The sequence below is a fragment of the Ochlerotatus camptorhynchus genome, unplaced genomic scaffold (assembly GCF_037179485.1).
Source record: "Ochlerotatus camptorhynchus isolate MF236.1 unplaced genomic scaffold, CSIRO-AGI_Acam_v1.1 ptg000170l, whole genome shotgun sequence".
NCBI lineage: Eukaryota > Metazoa > Arthropoda > Insecta > Diptera > Culicidae > Ochlerotatus > Ochlerotatus camptorhynchus.
The window spans coordinates 2,813,935-2,837,339 of record NW_027040660.1 but is presented as its reverse complement, the minus strand read 5'-3'; the positions used below and the strand labels follow the sequence as shown (position 1 = coordinate 2,837,339).

The following is a 23,405-nucleotide window of genomic DNA, read 5'->3' as shown; positions in this document are numbered from 1 at the left end:
CGGAGTGTCATTCTAATAGGAATACGCTCAAGAACGAAAATCGACACCCCGATGAGAGCCCGATGCGCCATGCAAAATTTTGTTCCACATCGGAGTCACATCAGTGCTACAAACCGAGCGAGAGCACGCTCTCGAGGTCTACAATTCCGATGTTTTGGTTGCAAATTAGCACGATACAAGGGGTCAAATCGGACTGTTTTATCGGGCTTACATAAGGCCGATAGTCCGATGCATCGGCTTCTCATCGGAGTCCCATCGGACCGACAATTCTTACTGGGAAGAAAGAAGGTAGAGAATGTACAGTAACCCCTCCATATATGCGGTGGGTGGTACCGTTTACCCACCGCTATTTCTCGGCTGTCCTTCAAAAAATTGAGATGATTTTTCTGTAGATAACTAGTTTATGGTTGACAATAATCACATACAAAACATCAGCGTAATTGGTTCAAGGACAGCCGAGAAACCGCGGTGGGTGAACGGTACCACCCACCGCATATACCGCATATACTGTACGCAACGTACACGCTGTTACTCAGGCGTAGTTCATGTAGGGCCGTAATGAAATCGTTATCAGTGCACGTTCTCATCCAAGTTATCAGCTTGAAAAAAATGAGCTTTGCAGATCGGAACTTTCCACTTGCTAAAATGCATAATAATTTTAAATATGGAGGACTATTATCACTGTCACATCACGTGACTTACAAGACGTGATTACTTGATACTATGCACCTGTAAAAAAAAAAGCGTGGCAAACTTTCATAGCGAATCAAAACAAACATAGTGTAGTACTAGAATTTCGACTAGAATGGGTCGATATTGCAACTTACATGCACTAATATCAACAATCAATACGAAACTAACGATTTTAAATTGGCTCACCACTTTAGTAGCCTATTGGTCCCAAGCAAACGATTAACGTACCCTATTCTAGTTGAAATTCTATTACTACACTATGTTTGTTTTGATTCGCTATGAAAGTTTGACAGATAACATCAGGGGTGTGTGGATTCATGCAGAACATGCAGGGGTGAGTGAAATAGCTTGGGACTGCTTGGGACCGTTGTTCTGGTACTGAGTGAGCCAAAAATAATAATGATTTTCTTCGGGACCCAGTGGTCTTAGAGTTACCTCTATGCTAATATCTCCGATCAATTACGTTAAATGTAAATCTAAAAGAACTGAATTAACGTCTAAACTATGCGTTTCACAGCCAAGGTATATAAGCACAAAAGTTGTAATTTATAGTCACCTAACCTCTAGCGATGAAAGTTTTGCTGTAAACAATTATTTTGCATAGGTTTTTTGTATGTATATTTTGGAGCAAGTCATTTAACTTTAATTTATTGAATTTTTTTCGATCATTCGAGCAACTATCTTCAGAGAAGTTATTCTAAATACCTTTCAGAAGCCATACAAAATTTGTTTGAAGTAGTTTTATAGTTTTCGGGATGAGCTAAGACCGTTCAAAGTTTAGAGAAAGCTTAAAGCTGGGCTTAGACAGGGCAAGTCAATTGATCAATTCAGTTGAATTCAACTGACTTGAACGCGAATTGAAGGTGTAAACCATGCCATTCAACTGACTTGATCAACTCACTTGAATTGAAAAAAGTTGAAACAGAACTTTTGAACTTTTCAAGCCAATTGAACTCAACTGATTTGATCATTTGACTCGCCTAGTCTAAACCCAGCTTAAAGCAAAAATCTTTAAACTCAATCTCACCACAGTTTAGAGAGATTCGCAGCTGGTGCGTTTTGTTAGCTTGATATTCCGAGCTGCAACATCAACCGCAGTTGTTTGCTTGTTGATTTTTGTCTACGAAAATCAAGCGTGATCTTGGGCTTTGGTGAGATTTGATTTTTTGATATTTTTGTAACCCTGGAGAACATTGCGAAAAAATGGGACATTCAAATATACAGGGTGTTCGGTTCGTTCGAATCTTCTTATCCAAATCTGCTCTTTTGTTGTTCACATATCTACACTTCGTGAAACCTCGTGCCATCCTACATTCAGTCTTCTTCAACGAATCACCAACACCAATCAACTTGGCAGCGTTGAACCAACAATCAATACGAAACTAACGATTTTAAATTGGCTCACCACTTTAGTAGCCTATTGGTCCCAAGCAAACGATTAACGTACCCTATTCTAGTTGAAATTCTATTACTACACTATGTTTGTTTTGATTCGCTATGAAAGTTTGACAGATAACATCAGGGGTGTGTGAATTCATGCAGAACATACAGGGGTGAGTGAAATAGCTTGGGACTGCTTGGGACCGTTGTTCTGGTACTGAGTGAGCCAAAAATAATAATGATTTTCTTCGGGACCCAGTGGTCTTAGAGTTACCTCTATGGTTGAACGGTCCAGTCATGATGACTGCGTGATCGTACCAACAATCTATTCTAGTTGAAATTCTATTACTACACTATGTTTGTTTTGATTCGCTATGAAAGTTTGACAGATAACATCAGGGGTGTGTGGATTCATGCAGAACATGCAGGGGTGAGTGAAATAGCTTGGGACTGCTTGGGACCGTTGTTCTGGTACTGAGTGAGCCAAAAATAATAATGATTTTCTTCGGGACCCAGTGGTCTTAGAGTTACCTCTATGCTACTTACCTCTATGGTACTACCGAAAAATGCCCGGAAGGAGAGGAGAGAGCGGAAAGTACATCATCAACGATAGTATAGATATCTGGATGTTTAAACACTGTGCCAGTATTCGCTGATCATAGTTAAAACATGTTTTTTTTTAAATTGTATATACTTAATACTAATCTTAACTCTAAACCAGAACTAAATCCTAAAACTAGAGTACTTAAATTTAAACTAAACTAAACAGAATACAATATGAACATGGACTAATACTAAAGTTATTGTGAACCAGCATATTAAATACCAACTCTCACGAAAGAGAATAACTTCAACATCAACTGAACAAGTCAGAGTTGACCTAATCTGATCTGTAATGAACAGCTACATAATATAACACAATCAACAGCGTCCAATTTTTGCGAAATACTGATCAGACAGCTTTTGATCATGAGTAATAGGGGAAATGGCTCTAATATTGGCCTATGGATCTAAGATTGGGCCCATCGCTAAAAATTTGCTATTTATCAATTTTAACTTAATGAACCCGTCATTGGGACGGTACTAATGGATATTTTTGAAAATTTAGTCGATTGCTGAATTTATGTATGGGCCCAAAGTAGGGGCATTTAGGCCGACATTACATCCATTTCCCCTTTTTGAGTTAATTTTGAGCATCTCTAAGCAGGGCTGGCAAATGCCATTTTCAATGACAGATAGCTTTATAGCTGTTAAAGTTACTTGTACCGAAGAAATCTTAATATTGTATTCAGGGTTGCTTCCACTCACTTGCTATAAATAAATATTTTTCCGAATTATGCAATCATTATATTTTATAATTGTTCCGATGCAATGAACCATAACACATGCGGGAGGGAATCGCCGTGGAAAACGATCTTGGGATGACACTGGAAGTGCCCTTGACGATTCCCTTGGATGGACGGATCTTCGGTGGTGGACTGTAATTTCGGATGATCGGATTCGATGGAAAGAACACCTTTGCTAAACTAACTAAACTACATTTATTGCTCTTTGCTCTAGTGTACACACTTTGAAGGTTGAATTAATACTGATCTCGTTTTGTACTGTTCTCCCTCGCACGGTAGGGATTCGATAGTATTGAGCGTCGCTGTTCGTAGTGTTGCCGTAGAAATAGGATTGGGTGCTACCTCACTTCAGTCCTTCTGGGAACGGACGGAACATTCTCCCCCCGGTTGAGACATCGTATCAACAGCTTCAGGTGCCGATGAGGGGCAAACGTTGTCCTCGATTGGAAGTACGGAGACCTTGTTGATAGGACGACGGTACGTTGATCCGTTGGTGAACACATCGATGGCTCGTACTAAACCGTCATCACCTGGATACACTGATGTGATTCGACCCAGCTTCCAACTGAGCGGGGGTTGAGTCTTGTCGTGGAGTACGACCACCATTCCAGGTCGAAGGTTTGGTGTCGTTCGTAGATTCTTCTTGCGTGGTTGGAGAGAATTGAGGTAATCCCTGGACCACGCTCGCCAAAAATGCTCACGCATCAGTTGAAGATGTTGCCATCGATCGAGTCGGTTAACGTTGATATCTTCCAGGGACGGCTCGGCTGGAGCAATCAGCGGACGACCTATAAGATAGTGAGCTGGCGTAATTACCTGTGGATCTGCAGGATCGATGTACACGCTGTACAGCGGACGCGAGTTCAGGATGGCCTCTATCTCCGTCAGGATGGTCGCCATTTCTTCGAATGTCAGCTTCACGTTGCGTACGACTCTCTTCAGGTGGGTTTTCGTCGCCTTAACCGCCGCTTCCCAGAGACCACCGAACTCTGGTGCGTCCGGCGGGATGAAATGCCACTGTATCTCACGTGCTTGGCAGAACTGTTGGATCTTCTTCGCAGTTTGTTGATCTTGGAATTGCCGATACAACTCGTGTAGTTCGTGGTTTGCTCCATGGAAATTAGTTGCATTGTCCGAATGAATTTGTTGGACCATTCTCTTCGACTGATGAATCTCTTCAACGACGCTAGGAAGGCATCCGACGACAGATCGGATACGACCTCCAAATGCACAGCCTTCGTCGCCATGCATACGTAGACTGCTACATACGCTTTCACGAGCTTCGGACGATGTGAACCTTGTTTCACCAGAAACGGACCGGCATAATCCACACCAGTCACTGCGAACGGAGGCGATGGTACGATTCTCGATGTCGGTAGATTTCCCATTAGCTGTTTGGTTTCATCAGGATTCGTGCGAAAACATTTCACACATGACCGTGTTACTTGTCGCACAGTAGACTTTGCGTTCAAAAGCCAGTACCTCTGTCGAATGATGTTGATCAAACCGGCTTGACCGATGTGAAGATGCTCTAAATGCAATGCACTAATCAACTTTCTCGTTACAGGATCCTTGTCGGGAAGAATGAGTTGATGCTTCGCTGCAAACGGCAGTTTCGAGCGATCCAATCGCCCTCCGACTCGCAGCAAGCCGTTTTCATACACCGGGCGCAGGTTGCCCAGACGTTTGCATGGTTGATTGGAGACCAGTCGTTGAATTTTATCACCAAGGTGTACTTGTTGAATCACCTTGACGATTGCTTCCGATGCTTGACGTAGCTCTTCGACAGTGAGATGGGCTTGCTTCACACGATCGGGTGACCGTGGCCTTCGGCAGTTACTGACGAACCTCAACACGTAGCCCATGATGCGTTGAATTTTTCGAAAAGAGCTGTGTTTGAAGAAGAACGGAAAAGGCTCACAACTTACCGCAGGAGTTGCAACTTGGACCTTCAGCTCGGGAAGGTTGTTGTCGGGAATCTCTTCGGTGTCTTCACCGTCGTATTCGGATGCGGACAGGAACTTCGGACCATTCCACCAAAGGCTGTTCTGTCTCAAAGCTTCCGGCAGTTGGCCTCGAGAGACGATATCGGCGGGATTGCTAGCCGAACGAACATAATTCCATCGATACTCACTGGTTTCCGTTTGTATTACAGCAATCCGATTCCTCACAAAAGTTTGAAGCTGATCCAAGGGTTTTTTGAGCCATGCTAGAACGATTGTACTGTCCGACCAAAGGACAACTTCTCGGAAAGACATCTGAAGCGCTGGAATCACTTGACCGACCAATTGCGTCAACAGAAGCGCAGCACAAAGTTCCTTTCGTGGAATGGAAAGATCGTGCAATGGAGCGACCTTTGACTTGCTGCACAGAAGACGTAAGCTTGCGGATCCATTGGCGAAAATACTCCTCAAATAGACGCACGCACCGTACGCCACATTCGATGCATCAGCGAAACCATGCAATTCGTGAGCGATAGTATCCGGGAACGTGACACACCTTGGCATGTGAATACGACCAAGCTCCGGTAGTGATGCTTGAAGAGTGGACCATTGTTCATGAGTGTCCTCGTCGATTGGATCGTCCCATCCTGCTGATGTCCTCCAAAGCTGCTGAACCAATAACTTCGCGGTGACGATCACTGGAGCGAACAATCCGAGTGGATCAAACAACTTTGCCACCTCGGAGTAAATGTTGCGTTTTGTGGCTGGTTTATCGGCAGGTTGCGAAACGCTTGGTGGATTGGCAATCATGAAAATGTCGATGTTCGGATCCCAGAGCAATCCAAGTACTTTGATTACTTCGTTGGGTCCATACTCGTGTAACGGAACTTTCTTTTCTCGATCTGCAGGTGGTATGTGCTCGAGAAACTCATCCGAGTTGGAGCACCATTTGTGGATATGAAATCCACCTCTGGCAAGCAGGGCTTTCAGCTGACGTTGGCATTCGATGGCATCTTCGAGGGTGTTGGCTCCAGATAGAGCATCGTCGACGTAGAAGTCTTCTATCAGGATCCGAGCACCGATGGGAAACTCAGAACCTTCTTCCTGGGCAAGCTGCACCAAACACCTCGTTGCTTGGTATGGTGCACAAGCTGTACCGTACGTAACGGTATTCATTTCAAGTACCCTCAACGGATGCGATGGATCGGATCGCCAGAAGCATCGCAGGAACCGCCTGTCCAGTAGCGCCGTGAGCACTTGACGGTACATCTTGGCTACATCGGCTGAAAAAGCATATGGGTACTTACGGAATCGCAGCGTAATTGAGAATATTCCATTCTGCACTGCTGGGCCGACTTGGAGCACCTCGTTGAGCGACAGCTTGGATGGTTCGGACTTGGCGCTAGCGTCGAATACCACTCGACACTTGGTGGTTGAGCTCGAAGGACGCAGCACCGCATGATGGGGCAGGTAGTACCTACTCAGGTTCGGTGGGTCATCAGCTTCCTTGATTTCCCGGCAGTGGCCGAGATCCTCGTACTCCTTGATGAAATCGACGTATTGTTGCTTGAGTTCGGGATTGCGTTCCAAACGTTTTTCGAGCATGAGGAATCGCTTGAGCGCCAGAGAGCGGTAGTTATCCAACTGGTCCACGTTATCCTTGAATGGCAGCTTCACAACAAACCTACCGGTCAAATCACGCTCGTACGTCGATAGGAAATGGGCTTCACAGGACAGCTGTTCGGGTGAAAATGGAGAAGCGGCTGGTACGTCCTCCATCTTCCAGAATTGGTGCATCAATTCCTCGATGTAATCGATCGAAGCAGAGTTGGCGTGTTGGATAGCCGCGTTCGAAACGTACGGCTCGTTTATCACTCCGGCTACCACCCATCCAAGATGAGTGTCCCGAAGTTGCGGTAGATTTGCACCTAGGCTCAGGTGATCGGGCTTCAAAATGTCGAAGAAAAGCTCTCCCCCGATCAGCATGTCGACCTTCTCGCGGCAGAAGAAACGTGGATCGGCGAGTTGGATGCCGTCAGGGAATTTCCAGGTGCTGAAATCGATTCTGCTGTTTGGAATAGTTCCAGTTACCTTGGGTGTAACCAGACACTCGATGTTGGCTTGAAAGTCTCCGTAGCTCGATCGGAATTTTACGAACACTTTGTCACGAGCTAGGCTTCTCAAGGCGTTGATTCCAGTAATCGGGACGTTGGCTTTCATCTTAGGAGAACCGAGGCGGTTTGCCATTTCTTCGGTGACGAAATTCACTTGTGACCCACTGTCGAGCAGGACTCGACATGGATGCGGTTGGTTATGCTTATCGATGGCTTGGACGACTGCAGTAAGCAGCAAAACGGTCTTCGATGTTTGGACATGATTGCTTGAGCATGTAGTGGACACGGATTGATCCACTACCGAGACAGGAGGTTCAACAATAGCTGGTTGTTTGTTGATTTCACGATTCTTTGGCGAAGCGACGTTCGCTTTGACATCCTGGCTGCTGTCCCTTTCGTTGTCATCATGTAGTAGGGTATGATGTCTTCTGCTGCACTTTCGACACGTTTTGCTGGACGTACACTGTTTGGATTGGTGTCCCTTGCGGAGGCAGTTAAAGCACAAACCTGTCGTTCGAACTTTCTCTGCCCTCTGAGTTGCTGTTAGCTGTTTGAACTCCGTGCACTGGAAGTTGAAATGTCCACTGCCACAGAATTGGCAATGACCTTGGGATGTGCTGGAACTCGTGGTGGCTGTGTTGCTCTTCAGCAACGGCATCTTGCTTGTAATCGATATGGCTTTGGGTTTGGAGATAGTTGGTTGCGCTAGCACTCGCGATGACTCACACTGCTCTAGGACTTGACAGCTGGTCTTGATGAATGAAATCGTCTGTTCGTACTTCGGCAGCACTCCTCTCTGTTGGGTACGTTCCCAGGCCATTCGCGTCGAATCATCCAAGGCAGTGACGATGAGATACACCACGATGTGCTCGGAAATACCGACCAGCTCTTGCTTCTGGTACCGAAGGCTTTCGACGTGACCGGTTGCTTCGCTCAGCAGGCTATCCAATTCCTTGAACGTTGCTTTCGACATCTTCTTTAACGAAAGCAATCCTCGGATGTGCGATTCCACAATCACACGCGTATTCTCGTACCGATCGGATAGCACCTTCCAGGCTTGCTGATAATTACTTTCATTGATCGTCTTCGCATCCAGTATTCCAGCAGCGGATCCAACCAGCGCTTTGTCCAGATGGTACAACTTCAGCGCTTCCGAGTCCCCAGACTGCGCCATCACGTCTTGGAAAATCGCCTTGAATTTCGGCCAATTAGCGTAATTGCCGTCAAACGTAGGGATTGGCGCTTTCAGTGGTTGTTGCTGGATGATGACTTGTGGTGCGGGAACAGAAAAAGTTGCAGGTTGCCGTGGTGTAGCGAAGTTGATCAATTCCTGAACGCGATTTGACAGCTCACTGTGACGATTCTCGAAGGAGCAGTAAATGTCATCCTGCTCATCCGATGCTTCGTCAGGAATCAAGGCCATGATCTCGCTATGGAAGTGGCTAAACTCGGTGTAGATGGCTACGAGTTTTTCCTTGGTGCACTGCAGCTGGGCCAACCTCATACTTTTCTGGTCTCTCAAGGTTAACTGGATTCGCACTAGCTTCTGCTCGATTTGTCCTCTCTGCCGGAACAGACCCTTCAATCTCCGCATCGTTTCAGAATCCATAGCCTCCTCCCAATTGAATCCGTGAAATGAACCTGATGAATTGGATCTTGAAAGGTGTCCGGTAGGCGGACCCGGCAACTCCATATGTTGCACAATTGGAACGTCTTCTGATTGTTCCGCTTGATCCAATTGTTGTACTTGCTCCTCTTGCTGCACTTGTTTCAACGGTGAATGTTCTACCGGCATTTTTTGGTTTGTCTTCAAGGTCACTTTTTCACTTTTGTTCTTATTTTTCAGTTGTCCTTTTTTTAACACACGCGACGCACTGATCGTTTCGACACGGATCTGGCAACGTAGCACACGCGACGGGACTAAATGTTTCGGTATGAGTTCGGCAACGTTGCACACACGACGCAACTGTACATGACCTTGTACACGCACACACTTGTTTTCGATTCGTTCGGAGTTAGCAAAATGGCGTTCACTTTTTGTCTTTTGCGATGGCGGACGATTGCGGACCGCTCACTACGCGGCGCATACGAATGTGTGTACACAGCACCAGCAGCAAGAAACTCGTTTTCGTTTCGTTTCGTGTAGCAACGATGTGTTCGCTCGGGATGATTAGGCTTTTCTCCTGGCAGGAAACCTCTCGTGGACTGGGTACCGATCCTCTTCGTGGGCAGCTAAACCTTGGCTGCATTCCGATCCGGTTCGAAGGACCAAATTATGTTCCGATGCAATGAACCATAACACATGCGGGAGGGAATCGCCGTGGAAAACGATCTTGGGATGACACTGGAAGTGCCCTTGACGATTCCCTTGGATGGACGGATCTTCGGTGGTGGACTGTAATTTCGGATGATCGGATTCGATGGAAAGAACACCTTTGCTAAACTAACTAAACTACATTTATTGCTCTTTGCTAGTGTACACACTTTGAAGGTTGAATTAATACTGATCTCGTTTTGTACTGTTCTCCCTCGCACGGTAGGGATTCGATAGTATTGAGCGTCGCTGTTCGTAGTGTTGCCGTAGAAATAGGATTGGGTGCTACCTCACTTCAGTCCTTCTGGGAACGGACGGAACAATAATGCAGTGTTGAACTTGTAAGTAACAGGAAGAGGGTGTAAAGTATGTGTTTGACTCATAAAACTTGCCAAGTTCGCTTTGAGCGCGTCACAATCAGCGATCTTATGATTCGTGAGCGTTCACTCAGAGTGAGCGCTCACGAGTCGTAAAATTGCTGATTGTGACGCACTGAAAGCAATATTGCCAGATTTTATGTGTCAAACATATTCTTCATTACCTCTTCTTGTAACTTACAAGTACTAATTAGCATTATAATATTTCATGATTACATAATTCCGAAAAACAAGTTTTTATAGCAAGTGAGTGGAAGTAACCCTGGCCGTGATATTTACCAGCTCTGACTCTGAGTAACTCCAGTTGCTCAACATGCGATGCACGTGTAGGAGTAGGATTTCGTCCGTCAATTTTCTGCCATCGTGTAGAGCCTTAAGTACTTCTTTCGCCGATCTAACTAATCGATTGAAGGTCCACCGGGTCCTGGCTTCGGTGAAAACGTTTGCACACTCCAGAACGATACGACGCACCTCTTGTACCAAATCCTTGCTGGCCGCTTGAAAATTCATGCCGTTGTCTGAAAAGAACTCCAGTGGTGCACCTCTCCTGCCAATAAATCGCCTGATTGCCATCACGCATGACTGGCCGCTTAGGCTATGAGCGTCCATCTCTTCTCCGATCGTCGTCCAACCGTGACGATTACTGGACCGAAATAATCGATTCCCACATAGCTAAACGGACGTAGATGTGGAGTGAGGCGTTGTACAGGCAAAGGTGCCATCTTGGGAACTGCTGGTTGGCACTTGTTGATTTTGCACGCCTCACAGTTCTTCACCACTGTCTCACGGTTTGCGTGGCCAAACTTTCTATGGTAGTGAAGAAGAAGTTTGGAGGCGACGTCGTGGCCCTTTGGAAGCACAATGGGGAACCGCTACTCGAAGGCGATGAAATCTGCATGGGTCGACCGCCCTTCCATTCGAATTACCCCGAATTCATCCAGAAAAGGGGACAATCTGTATAGTGGACTCGATCGTTCAAGGTTGTGCCACTTAGCCTGCGGCAGCTCACGATTTTTCAGCAACGTCTTGACTTCATCCGAAAATCCTTATTGCTGCGCAGTTTTCCACAGGTCAAACAACGAAGTTTTCAGTAACTTCTCCAACTCGGGTGTGACTTGAATAGTTTCGATTGGCAGCATCTTCACCTTTCTGCGGCAGTTCGAAATGAATCGGAACACGCAAGCCACGCATCTCACCAAGATACTCCAGCGTGAAAAACGAGTGGCGTCTACTAGAAGCTGAGGGAACGAAATTTCGTGGAGCAAATGATACGCCCGCTGCCCGCAGCTCTTCTTCCACATTTGGTGCAGGCAGTTTTCGTTGCGACCATTATTCTTCGGGACTATACAGAAAATCAGGACAATTCACCCACTTGCCACCAGTTTCCAATGGTGGTCCGATGTTTCCCCATTTAGTTAGCACGTCAGCTATGTTATTCTTTGAAGTGACCCAGCCGAGGATCCAGCTCCATTTAGTTGGATTCGTGAGACTTAATATTTCTCCGATGCGATAGGCTACAACCTGTTTGTACTTGTGGTCGGAACTAAAGAGCCTGAATTTATTAAGATACGACATCTTATCCATTTGACAGGTCTTCTGCTCGATTGGAATGACATTTCCTATGACTTTAACAGACAATCGATTGTTCCAATTTTGACATGTCGCCTCTTTATAAATTTAGGCTCTTTAGTCGGAACAAATCATCGATCATGGTCAAAGGAACCACATGAAGAGGATCACTAATTTAATTGAGCCTGATAAAATTATTTCTATTTTTTGAGCTGTATGCTACGGCCTGCTCCAAAAAAGTGAATTCTTCAATTTGACTACAGCACCTTGTTGTGTTTTTTACCCAACTGTCAAAGAAAGACGTGCAACGGTGATAAATATTTCTAAATTCTACAGCTTCCTATTGTCGAAAGGTGAATCCTGATGAATGTGGGCGCCGTAGTGGAATAGCTGTATAAATATAGAGAGAAAATGGTGGTTTACCTGGATAACCATCCATAGATAGATCCCATGACTACAGACAAACAGACATAAATCTCGCAAGTTGTTCATCCAACAAGCATTTAACGGTCAATTAAAAAGTATCCTAGTTGATAGTACCGCAACCTGTGGCGCGCATAGTCAATTCCTTTGCGTTTGACGTTTACACACTACCGCCACTACAGCGTACACACTAATCCAGCATTTAGTTGTTCGTTTTTTTTTGTACTGGGCTTACACGGTAAAACGAAAGATTTACTGAACATTCAGTTTAAATCAGGTGAATAACCGACGTTTTGCAAAACACAAACTGAACTTCGGTATCGTTTGATGCAAAATACTGAACACAGAATATTTATTTACTGAGAAAGTCGTTAATTTCCAAATTTTCGTGATTTCTCGAAAAGTCAGCAAAAATAATTACTGCACCCAAAGTAGTCTTTACTTTTTTACCAACTGGTCAGCAAAATAGCCACCTTGTTTTACCGACCACGAATTGTAAAACTCTAACCTGTCAATTTTATTCCCGCCGCCATTTTAGCTTCAGTAAAATCCGGGAGCAAGTGTTTAATCGCGTTAGTGTGTACACACTAACTTTAGATTACTGGAGTCAGTAAAATTTTACTGGGTTTTTGAATTGCGGATCGCCCAGTAGTCATCACAGAAATAATTTGCAGCGATTAAGCCAAAACTCGAGCCAAAATGAAAAGGCTGTGCGTAAGTAAAATAGTGCCGCAAATGGCAACGACTGGTACGGTTGCTCTTAACAGATAGCGGTAATGTTTTAGCGACGATGATTTACCGTGAAAAATATTCAATGTATTATGTCTGTTTGTCTGTGCCATGACATTTCTACCATAGAGGTAACTCTAAGACCACTGGGTCCCGAAGAAAATCATTATTATTTTTGGCTCACTCAGTACCAGAACAACGGTCCCAAGCAGTCCCAAGCTATTTCACTCACCCCTGCATGTTCTGCATGAATCCACACACCCCTGATGTTATCTGTCAAACTTTCATAGCGAATCAAAACAAACATAGTGTAGTAATAGAATTTCAACTAGAATAGGGTACGTTAATCGTTTGCTTGGGACCAATAGGCTACTAAAGTGGTGAGCCAATTTAAAATCGTTAGTTTCGTATTGATTGTTGTTTCTACTGCTTCGTTCAAATGCTTTGTAAGCCGTTTTCATCCGAATCTAGTACAGGCTGTTATCGGTCGACGTTGACCATAGCATTTGCAGATCCAAAATATGATAAATTTGCCGAAGTAGGTATATTTGGTTAAATTGAGCACAGTTTGAATCTTCGAAAGGCATCAAAGTTACGACTACTGCTTTGTAATACATAGTATTCTCTGACTTTTGTCTGAATGCCTAAGTTCGACCCGAGATTAATAGAAAAGCAAATCCTTGATTTGTTTCCATCGATCTTGTTTTCCGTGCACCAATGCTACCGACGCCAGGGAGGCAGCTCCCACAACCTGGACCCTACCTATCGACCCATCAACTCATGAAGCGGGGATCAACGGCTTTACTTCTCTTCCGAAGGTAGGCGTGATCAGAGATGTTATGCTCCAGAACATCCCGGCGGCGCCCACTAGGATTGAACCCAGGCCTGCTGAAGTGAGAGGTAATCACGCTTACCACTACACCATCGGCGCCGCTAAGCAATACATTGTCATCGTATAGCCATATTTAAAACTTTATGTTTTCATAAAACCAAATCAAGCTCCCATCCATCTTCGATTCTCAACTTATTCATTCCTATTTAAGATGATGCAATTTGCAATTGTAGACATGCAGAACCTCTGATTGGTCAAGCACATGAAGGCCTCATAACGCACGTCTTGCCGGGTGATACGGATACATTTTTAATGTTAGGCCATCTTTACTTTATTTCCCTTCAAAGCAAAGTTCTTAGAATTCGCTTAGATTTCTTGCTGTGAATGAATTCAATTGATTATCCTCCTCTGACACAATGTTTATTCACACTGTGGTTTGTATTTGTTGTAGAATTTAAGGCCGAACTACTTTGATCATTGTTGAGTAATTCAATACCAACAATTGAAATGGCCTCAAATCCATTTTGTAAACAAACCTTGTAAGGCCATTTTCTCGCGAACCGAAACCTACAAACGCAAACCTAAACCACAATCGGGTGGAGGAGAATTTCTCCTACCTGTTCATTCCGTTGGTTTTCCTTGGCGGACTTCGGTTCGCGAGAAAATGGCCTTACAAAGTTTGTTTACAAAATGGAGTTGAGGCCTTTTCAATTGTTGGTCTTGAATTATGAGTTACTAAAATTTACACGGAGCAAAAATATTAACTTTGAGTACAGTTGGCTTTGCCCCTAGGTACCTGAGTACTGCGAACCTGCGAACTAACTCAAAATGCTTGTCATCTGGGAGCCAAGTCAAACTGTCAAACGGGAGCCAAACATTCAAAAGAGCTCAGAAGTCACGTTGGTAGTTTGAACAACAAGTAAAGGTGTTGCCACCTACTGAAAACAAATTAAGAATTATAATTATGAAACTGTCGAAACATCAACCTTAGGCTGTGAACCATTTGCCGAGTTAAATTTAACTCGTGGTTAAAAGTGACATTTCGAAAGTTATTTCTTATGTTCGAAAATCCCCGTGCTGTCGATCGACCGGTTTTCGAGCCACGGTTGTCAAAATTTAACTTCTTGTCTGTCAGAAATAACCATGCTCGGATAGCAGGGTTAACCGATAACTTTCCATCTGTCAAATTTTAACCAAAAGTTAAAAAATTCGCCAAATGGTTCAGAGCCTTAGTACACAGCAAAAAAAAAAAGTAATATCGATCAATGTAATTCAAGCTGATGTATGAAATAATGATGTTATAGCAAAAAGCAGATACAATATTACTTCAATGGATGTAATTTTGTTCGCAAAATCGATGTACATCGTACAACGTTATATTACACAACCGATGGATTGACCTGGTTGCAGCAGTTTTTATGTAATATTCAACAACTTTTTTTTCTGTGTAGGCGGATAATGTAAATCATCGAGCGTGATGCTCGAAAAAGTGTTTTTATTTGATACTAATAATGCCAAAACTAGGTTGCTGAAACAAGAATGTAATCAAACTTTATAAAAGTCATGTGAGCTTTGTGGGCAGGTGCACTCCCATCACCATGTATAAGTTATTTCTGGAGCAGAGGAGGAGTATAGTCGCTATATTCATAGTCTGGCGGATAGAATCTCGGGAACCAATTAAGCCGTCAAATAGCGGAACCAATCGAGCAAATCATGACCAACAACAGAAAAGAGCACATCAGCTATTGCGAACAAAACTTCGGAAACCCTTTTCTCGTGACTCAAGGCTTGCCTACGCTAACTAACACCATCTTTGGGTTGAGGAAAGTTTCCTCTATCCGATGATGCCGGTAATTTGTGTTCGATTGGCGAGGAAAGAATAATCAACGTTTTGTTTATAAAAGTTGATAGTGCCTTTTCAATTGTTGGTCTACAATATATTAGGTTTTGCACCGTCGGGGTTAACCTCAATCTGATGACAGTTTAGTGGTACTGTTTACGTGGACTTAGTCGATTTCTACTTGGATGGATTTTCTCGATAATTTTTTAGACTGCAGTGAGATGTAAACAGCATTTCTGCTATGTTCACGAGCAACATCCTTGCAACGCGCTGTTCCTCGACAATTTTCAAGTTAAAATTCAGAAACTTTAGAATTTTTTTTTTCGAAAAAACGACTAAGTCCACGTAAACAGTACCACTGAACTGTCATCAGATTGAGGTTAACCCCGACGGTGCAAAACCTAATTGAATTGGTTCCGCTTTTTGATGGATCGAAATTCTATCCGCCTGACTATGAATATTAGGTTTTGCACCGTCGGGGTTAACCTCAATCTGATGACAGTTCAGTGGTACTGTTTACGTGGACTTAGTCGATTTTTTCTTGGGTGGATTTTCTCGATAATTTTTTAGACTGCAGTGAGATGTAAACAGCATTTCTGCAATGTTCACGAGCAACATCCTTGCAACGCGCTGTTCCTCGACAATTTTCAAGTTAAAATTCAGAAACTTTAAAAAATTTTTTTCGAAAAAACGACTAAGTGCTTGTAAACAGTACCACTGAACTGGTTCTGCAGCGTGACGTCACGAATGAACTCAGTGTTAATCGGCTGAACCTTTTTGACAGTTCAGTGGTACTGTTTACAAGCACTTAGTCGTTTTTTCGAAAAAAACAAATTCTAAAATTTCCGAATTTTAACTTAAAAATTGTCGAGGAACAGCGCATTAGGTACTGCAGCGTGACGTCACGAATGAACTCAGTGTTAATCGCCTGAACCTTTTTGACAGTTCAGTGGTACTGTTTACAAGCACTTAGTCGTTTTTTTCGAAAAAAAAAAATTCTAAAATTTCCGAATTTTAACTAGAAAATTGTCGAGCAACAGCGCGTTGCAAAGATGTTGCTCGTGAATATTGCAGAAATGTGGTATACATCTCACTGCAGTCTGAAAAATTATAGAGAAAATCCACTCAAGAAAAAATCGACTAAGTCCACGTAAACAGTACCACTAAACTGTCATCAGATTGAGGTTAACCCCGACGGTGCAAAACCTAATATAGAGATTGCTAAAGTATGATTGTGTAAGTGATTTGTATTCATCGGGAAAATTTTCCGCTATGAAGTTTTTTTTTCCCGATGAAAACATTTTGCGTATACGTATACGTGACGCACACTACGTACGACAAACGTCAGCAATCTCTATACAATTTCGTGAGCTGTTTCAGCAAAACAATTTGAAACTTCGGAAGGTTTTCTTGCTCACTTGAAAAATAGAATCGGCTGAGTTCGCAGTACTCAGCTAGGCACAGGTATTTAATTTAAACCAGCAATACAGTATTTCTACCAATGGATTTTGTTTCTGTGTAGGAAAGTTCAGAAATAGTCCACGTCACGACCGCTATTTTCACCCTATTGGGATGCCTCTGTCGTTCATAAGGTCAGTAAATTAAATTGAACCTAGAAAACCTACTAAGCTTATGAAAGATACACTCGATAGAAAAAGAGTTATGCTCCATGAACAGTGAATTTTAGTAAAACATAAAATAGCTGGAAACTCAGTACACTACGATGAATGGTTGCCCGATTTGCTATTCGAATCAGCACAGATACGAAAACGGGCATCTCGACTGATGAATAGCCATCAACCTGTCCATCATTAGGCACTGTACAATATACGATGATGATGCAGTAAGGTTAGACAGGTCTACAGATCAGCGACCACCCGGCTGTGTACATAGAATATGATGGCATTGATAAATTCCAATCACTATATATGTATTCATTTATTTACCAACTACTAACACATGTATGCACTGATGAAGATGAGAAGGCATTTTTTATATCATCGTGCTCCCCTGTATCTAACAACAGAAATTAGTGACGTAACAAGCGGTAGCCATGCTTCATAACTTATACTTAGTAAACAAACTCAAAAACGACCCTTCAAGTGAAATCGTTTAACATTTAGTTTTGTGCAAATAGCACACTGCATTGGCACCCGGCCTTTCTAGTGAGCACCATCTGTTTCGTTTTCGTTTCTGTACAGGGTTTGACCCTGATTGTTCACATCATGCATGTGTACACTTTGTTCTGCACCATTTAGCACGTACAATTCAGAACTCCACCGTTCCATCGTCATAAAATATGATTGTCCCTATGACTTTTCGACCACGCACATTCCTTATTCTCCTTCCACTCGGAGGAACCTTCTCCTTCGGCATACTGTTCCTTCTTCCACACGGGAACGCTTTTCTTTAGCTCATCGATGGCATAATGGACCGCATCCAAGCTGGACTTACGGTGAGGCGAACTAACGGCTATGACCACGGATGCTTCTTTGACGGGAACTGTCCCCAAACGATGGTGGATCCCAATGTTCTTAATGTCCGGCCAGCGTTCGCGCAGATCGTCGCAGATTTGATTCATCGTTTTCAAGGCCATCGCTTCGTAGGCTTCATATTCCAGTAGAACTACCTGAAAAATAAAAACCAACTGATTACAAATTCCATCCCACTCAGATAAATTACATCAAACTGACTGTTTTTCCCTCGAAATTATCTCTGGTCGTCCCGACAAACAACGATATCGCACCACAGCTCTCGTGTGCCACCAAATCATTAATCTCTCCAACCTCCAACTTATCGAATGTCAACTTGAGGTAGTTCATCTTGTCAGCAAACCAAAGCTTATCCTCCAGCGATAGGCGGAATCACCGCAATTTCGTCCCCTTCTGCCAGGTGAATTCCTTCAGCTAGATTCTCACAGTACTGTTCGTTGTGCGCAATTATAACACTGTTCCTAATGACGGCCAGCTCCGGAAAACGTTCACAAATGGAACCTAGCACTTGGAGGCCGCTCAATTGACCACCACTAGTGGCTAAAGGAAAGTTTGCCAATGAAGAAGTTCCGACCAGCTCGCGCGATTTGGCAAAAAACAACAGATTCACTCGAACCACTTCCTCCGGACGGCCTTGGTTCATAGTAATTTGCGTGTATATGACTGATTTCACCACCAGCAAAATGAACGGTCAGCTCAGCATAATATAAGGTAAGCTACTGCCAGTGTTATCTGTGAATGAGAAATAAATTGATGGGTACTTGCCGGGATGATTTGCACAACGTCATAGAGTTGACAGTACCTGTGCTATGAATGGTGGGGCTTCCGCGAGATATGCACGACACGGCTAATACTGATAACAAACTATGATAAGAGTGTCAGAGTAACAACAGCGCACAAAACACGACCACTGATGGTGAAGTGTGCAGTACGAGTACGATGTTGCGTAAAAATTGTCGTGAAAACAAACCACTTTAAAAATCTCGTAAAAAAACAAACAAAAAGACGTCAAATTCAGGACAAATAAAATGGTGTGGGGGGTCAATCAATGCTGTGTTATTAATACATTGTAATCACGGTGGACAATTGCTGAGAATATTTGGCCATAAATGTATTTATATTAAAATATTGCGGAACTTAAGAAAAAAATTCCATTCGGAGGTAAGCAAACTTTAGAATTCCATAAAAAGGGAGAGGAGGGGTGAAGTAGAAGGAAGTAAAGAACACTGACAAATTATAGGGTTCTTTAAGGGTATTGAGGTAATTTAATTAATTTATTTAAATTCTTTATTTAAGAGATTTTTAGCCTTAGGCTAGTTCATCTCTAATATTGAGGTAAATGCATATTCGTAATCTGCATTAAAAATGGAACCCAAACCCAACATTTCATAAATTTTGGTACACTGGAACTATTTTAAATAAGTACGATTACTTTTGCAAAAATCACCTTATTCGTGCCCCTCGGTGTCACTTTGTATGGGAGCGAACTGTCAGTTTGTCAGTTTAGTGTCAAACAGTGAAGTTATTATTTTGCTTTAAATCTTGATTTAAAAATCGAAATGAAAGTGTGTGGGTACGAAAAAAATATCACTGTGCTCAGAAAACGAAGCTCTTTCAGATGATATATAAAAACGGATATATTTTTCAAAATTAAAGAATCCATTTAGAAGATGCAACAGTCTTCCAAGTTTCTGCTTCACGGGCAAACCATCGTTCATTTGGTGAGTTCGTTCCTGTTTATATATTCACCTGTTTCAGTTTCTACAACTGTGTCTTAGACATCATTTCGAAGAGCCGCTTTCGTGCTGTATTTTGATGAGAAATCAAAATGTCGAGCACGCTATTGTCAAAGGTTGGGAACGAGTGGATATGGTCAAGTTCCAACATAGATTTGCCAATTGATTCATTCGGCAAGAGAGTCGTCCTAGCCCTTTTTTTCTGGTTCTAGACGTTTGATGTTTTGTACTTGAAAGTTCATGTGCTTATGGTTTGCCTGAAGAATTTTTGAACCAGTTTGGAAATAACCCGGAAAATCTTGGAAGTGCCTTTGGTTCAACAGTAGTGCAGCAGAACAGTAAGAGTACAAAATTATGAAACTGGCTGGGATCTTCCCTTTATTTTCATTTATGTGTTCTTATATTTTTTAATATATTTTCATTCTATTACTCTCTACTGAAGTCTAGTTCTCACCTGTTCGTTGGAAAATTTTGCGAGGTTTTATGAAGCACACAAAAGGAAAAGTTCACGAGTCATTGGCCCTTATTACCGATGAAGTGATTCCCACTTGATTTACATGGCAATCACTTCACCGTGACAGCCATGGACATTGTGAGTTTTAGCGAACTTTTCCTGCAGATTGATTAGAGACCCACTTTTTTGCAAGGTAAGATAGAACTACACGGAGAAAAAATACTACCCAAAATTTGAGTTCTTTTTACTTAATATTGACTTCAGCCTCTCACTTGCACTCGTTATTGTTGTCAAAAAAGGAACGAGAGATTCGACCCAACGATATAGTTCAGCCCAATAAGCTACTTTTGAGTAAATTGCATATTCTCAAATTTGCGTGAATTAAACTTAATTTTGGGTAGAAAATACTTAAGAGTAGATAATTTTTTTTGCTGGTGTTAAATGGAAACTACTATATGCGATTTACTCAAATTTGGGTTATTGGGCTGAACCCCGGAATTGAGGGAAAAGTACTTAATTTTGGGTTGTTTTTCATCTCCGTGTAGGGTTTCCTCTTCCATTTCCTTTCTCCTACGGCCTTTTATTCATTTTTTCTCTTTTCAGACAGCGAGTAATGGCGCTATAGCCATAAGCCATATGGACTAGGAAAAGAGTTAGTGCTCATGTCCCAACCACTCGAGGAAAATTGAGCATATCTTAAGTTTTCTAAAATAAAAGATGCTCCCAACGACCAATCATTATAAATAACAATGCAGTGGAACGTACGGTACGAGATGTCCACGTTTTATCAATTTATTGGATTCTGACCAAGGGGTTGGTCACTCTACACAGTGTGCCAAAATCAAACTTGGGCACCCCCGGGCGTCGTTCTTGTCGCTGTTTGGCACCATGGTTACAATTTTTATGATATTTAAAGTTACTGGCAACACTGAACTTTTTCTGCGCTTCAGTGTGCATGTGTCAAAATGTGTTATTGATGTTGCCATAATATAATCAAATTATTTTCAAAACAACCGTGAATCTCCACCAAGTCTCGCCATGGATTCTCAAAATCGTTACACCCGTGACGGCAGTCGCATCCACATTTCCTCCCAGACGAAGAACAGATGACAGCGGTATCATGACCTGACCGAGGTTTCCGGCCATGGCTAAACGAACTAGCGATGCAGCTCTCACGGCTGCGGCTGCTTCCAAATCTGCTGCTGGTCCGTCATTTTTTTTAATGAATTTTAGAGGAGACGGACCAGCAGAAGGAACAGTAGCAGCAACTAAAGTAGAAGCAGCATAGGAAGCAGCCTCAGCCGTAGGAGCTGAATCGCTAATTCGTGTAGCCGTGGCCGACGCTGGAAATCTCGGGCCGGTCACGACAAGCGGTGCTTGAGTTTTAATCGGAAAGTCAACCAAACAAAAACTAAACCATCCGACCATTCGAACTGCTCGAATACATCCATCGCCACCGCTACTACACCATCAGCACTTCATGATGGCGTTCACCGCCAGGGCTGCGCTCGGGAACTCCACCAATCCGGAGGAGGAAATTTCCGATATCAGCGGGAACATTCGCACTTGCGACGGGTGGCAGTCCTTGATGGTGAATGCAATCAGCAGCAGATCCTTGGACGGCATACGGATGGGGTATTGAAGAAGTGGAGAATGCGATTTTTGCTGGCCTGGGAAGTGATTGTTCTTGGAGGCGTTGTAGACCTTGAAGCTGATCGAATTGTGCGGCAGGGTGTACGTTCGACTGGTTCGACTGCGATGGCGTTCCCATCTTGACCATGGCGGCACCCTCTTTGGTCTTCAGAAACTTTATTCTGACAACATGTCCATACAGGAAGGACAGATTGAACTGCTTATCGGTGTTAGCTGTGTTGTTATTGAGTCCGTAGACCATCATCACTGCGCCCTATTGCTGTGCGGGTTGAATGAAGTTGACTGGTCCGTTTCGGGTCAGCGGTGCGTCCTTCATCAGTCCGACGTGTGTTCCGGCCGGTGTTGGTTTCCAGTTCTCCGACGGATGATACTTGGGCGGTGACAAATTCGGTGCAAATCGTCCGCTGGCTCCCAGAAGGACTGGTTGACTAATGATTGACGTTCGTTGTGCGGGGTCGGCCTTCCGCCGAAGATGGATGTTTTTGAAAACATTGAAAATCAAAACAAAAACAAGAGCTGTTAAAATACCGGGTTGCCAAACAAGGCATTATTCACAGGCAAACAAAAGTCAGTGCAATTACTTCTTCTACTTCATGGCACTGCTGATACAGCTGCGGCACACTGAGGTACACTGAGAAAAATGTTGGCGCAAAGTAAGTGTGTAGAGTGACCACCCCTTGATTCTGACGCAACGTGTTTTAATCTTTGATTTTAACAGGCCCGATGTTTCTGAATCATCTTGCCCCTTAAATGCTGCACAGTAGGCCTGGCCGTTTTGATATATTTTGCGCATCTCTGATGTACAAAATATACCAAATAGACAAGAAAAAGGATAGAGGTATACACGCTTACTTGAAAGTACCCATTAATGAGTAAAAAATACCCATTTTGAAGAAAAGTGGCTTTACTCATTAATGATTGAACAATTTTACCCATTAATGAGTATCTGTTACCCATTAATGATTAACAATTACTCATTAATGGGTAACAGATACTCATTAATGGGTAAAATTGTTTAATCATTAATGAGTTAAGCCACTTTTCTTCAAAATGGGTCTTTTTCAACCATTAATGGGTACTTTCAAGTTAGCGTGTAGCTATCATTTTCCAGGATGCTTTCATGAACTGGCTGTGTTGGTGTGAGATTAGATTAGATTAGATTAGAATTCGATTCATAATGAAAATAACACGCACCAGCCAATATCAATAGATTTCATCCACTATTCATCGATAATCTTGGAAGAGTCAGAATTATTTATCTGTTTACTCTAATAAGTTTCAGTGTGCTTATGTTTGCTGTCGGAATCTTGATCGCTGAGAAAATCTCAAATCGAGCTGAATTGGGTTGCTTAGCTTCGAAAAAAATACCAATTTTTATACATCATCTGATAGAGCTTCGTTTTTGAGCACAACGATATTTTTAACGATCCCGTAAACATTCATCTCGATTTTTAAATCAAGATTTAAATTTTTGATCGTTGACACTAAATCTATTCGTTTACAGCTCGCT

The 23,405-nt window shown here is 42.9% G+C and overlaps 3 protein-coding genes across 3 annotated transcripts; all 3 read right to left on the bottom strand.

The window, feature by feature from the left end:
- Window positions 1-4,357: 4,357 nt before the first annotated feature.
- Window positions 4,358-9,271, bottom strand: LOC135701618 (uncharacterized). Its single transcript, XM_065222457.1, has one exon. It carries the CDS (start codon window positions 9,269-9,271, stop codon window positions 4,358-4,360), a length of 4,914 nt encoding a protein of 1,637 aa, XP_065078529.1.
- Window positions 9,272-17,744: 8,473 nt separating this feature from the next.
- Window positions 17,745-18,491, bottom strand: Mocs2B (Molybdenum cofactor synthesis 2B). Its single transcript, XM_065222447.1, has 2 exons — window positions 18,254-18,491; window positions 17,745-18,189 (listed from the first exon to the last, which is right to left on the bottom strand). Exons 1-2 carry the CDS (start codon window positions 18,380-18,382, stop codon window positions 17,851-17,853), a joined length of 468 nt encoding a protein of 155 aa, XP_065078519.1. The 5' UTR covers window positions 18,383-18,491; the 3' UTR covers window positions 17,745-17,850.
- A 3,221-nt stretch (window positions 18,492-21,712) lies between these two features.
- Window positions 21,713-22,139, bottom strand: LOC135701617 (uncharacterized). Its single transcript, XM_065222456.1, has 2 exons — window positions 22,075-22,139; window positions 21,713-21,995 (listed from the first exon to the last, which is right to left on the bottom strand). Exons 1-2 carry the CDS (start codon window positions 22,137-22,139, stop codon window positions 21,713-21,715), a joined length of 348 nt encoding a protein of 115 aa, XP_065078528.1.
- Window positions 22,140-23,405: the final 1,266 nt, after the last annotated feature.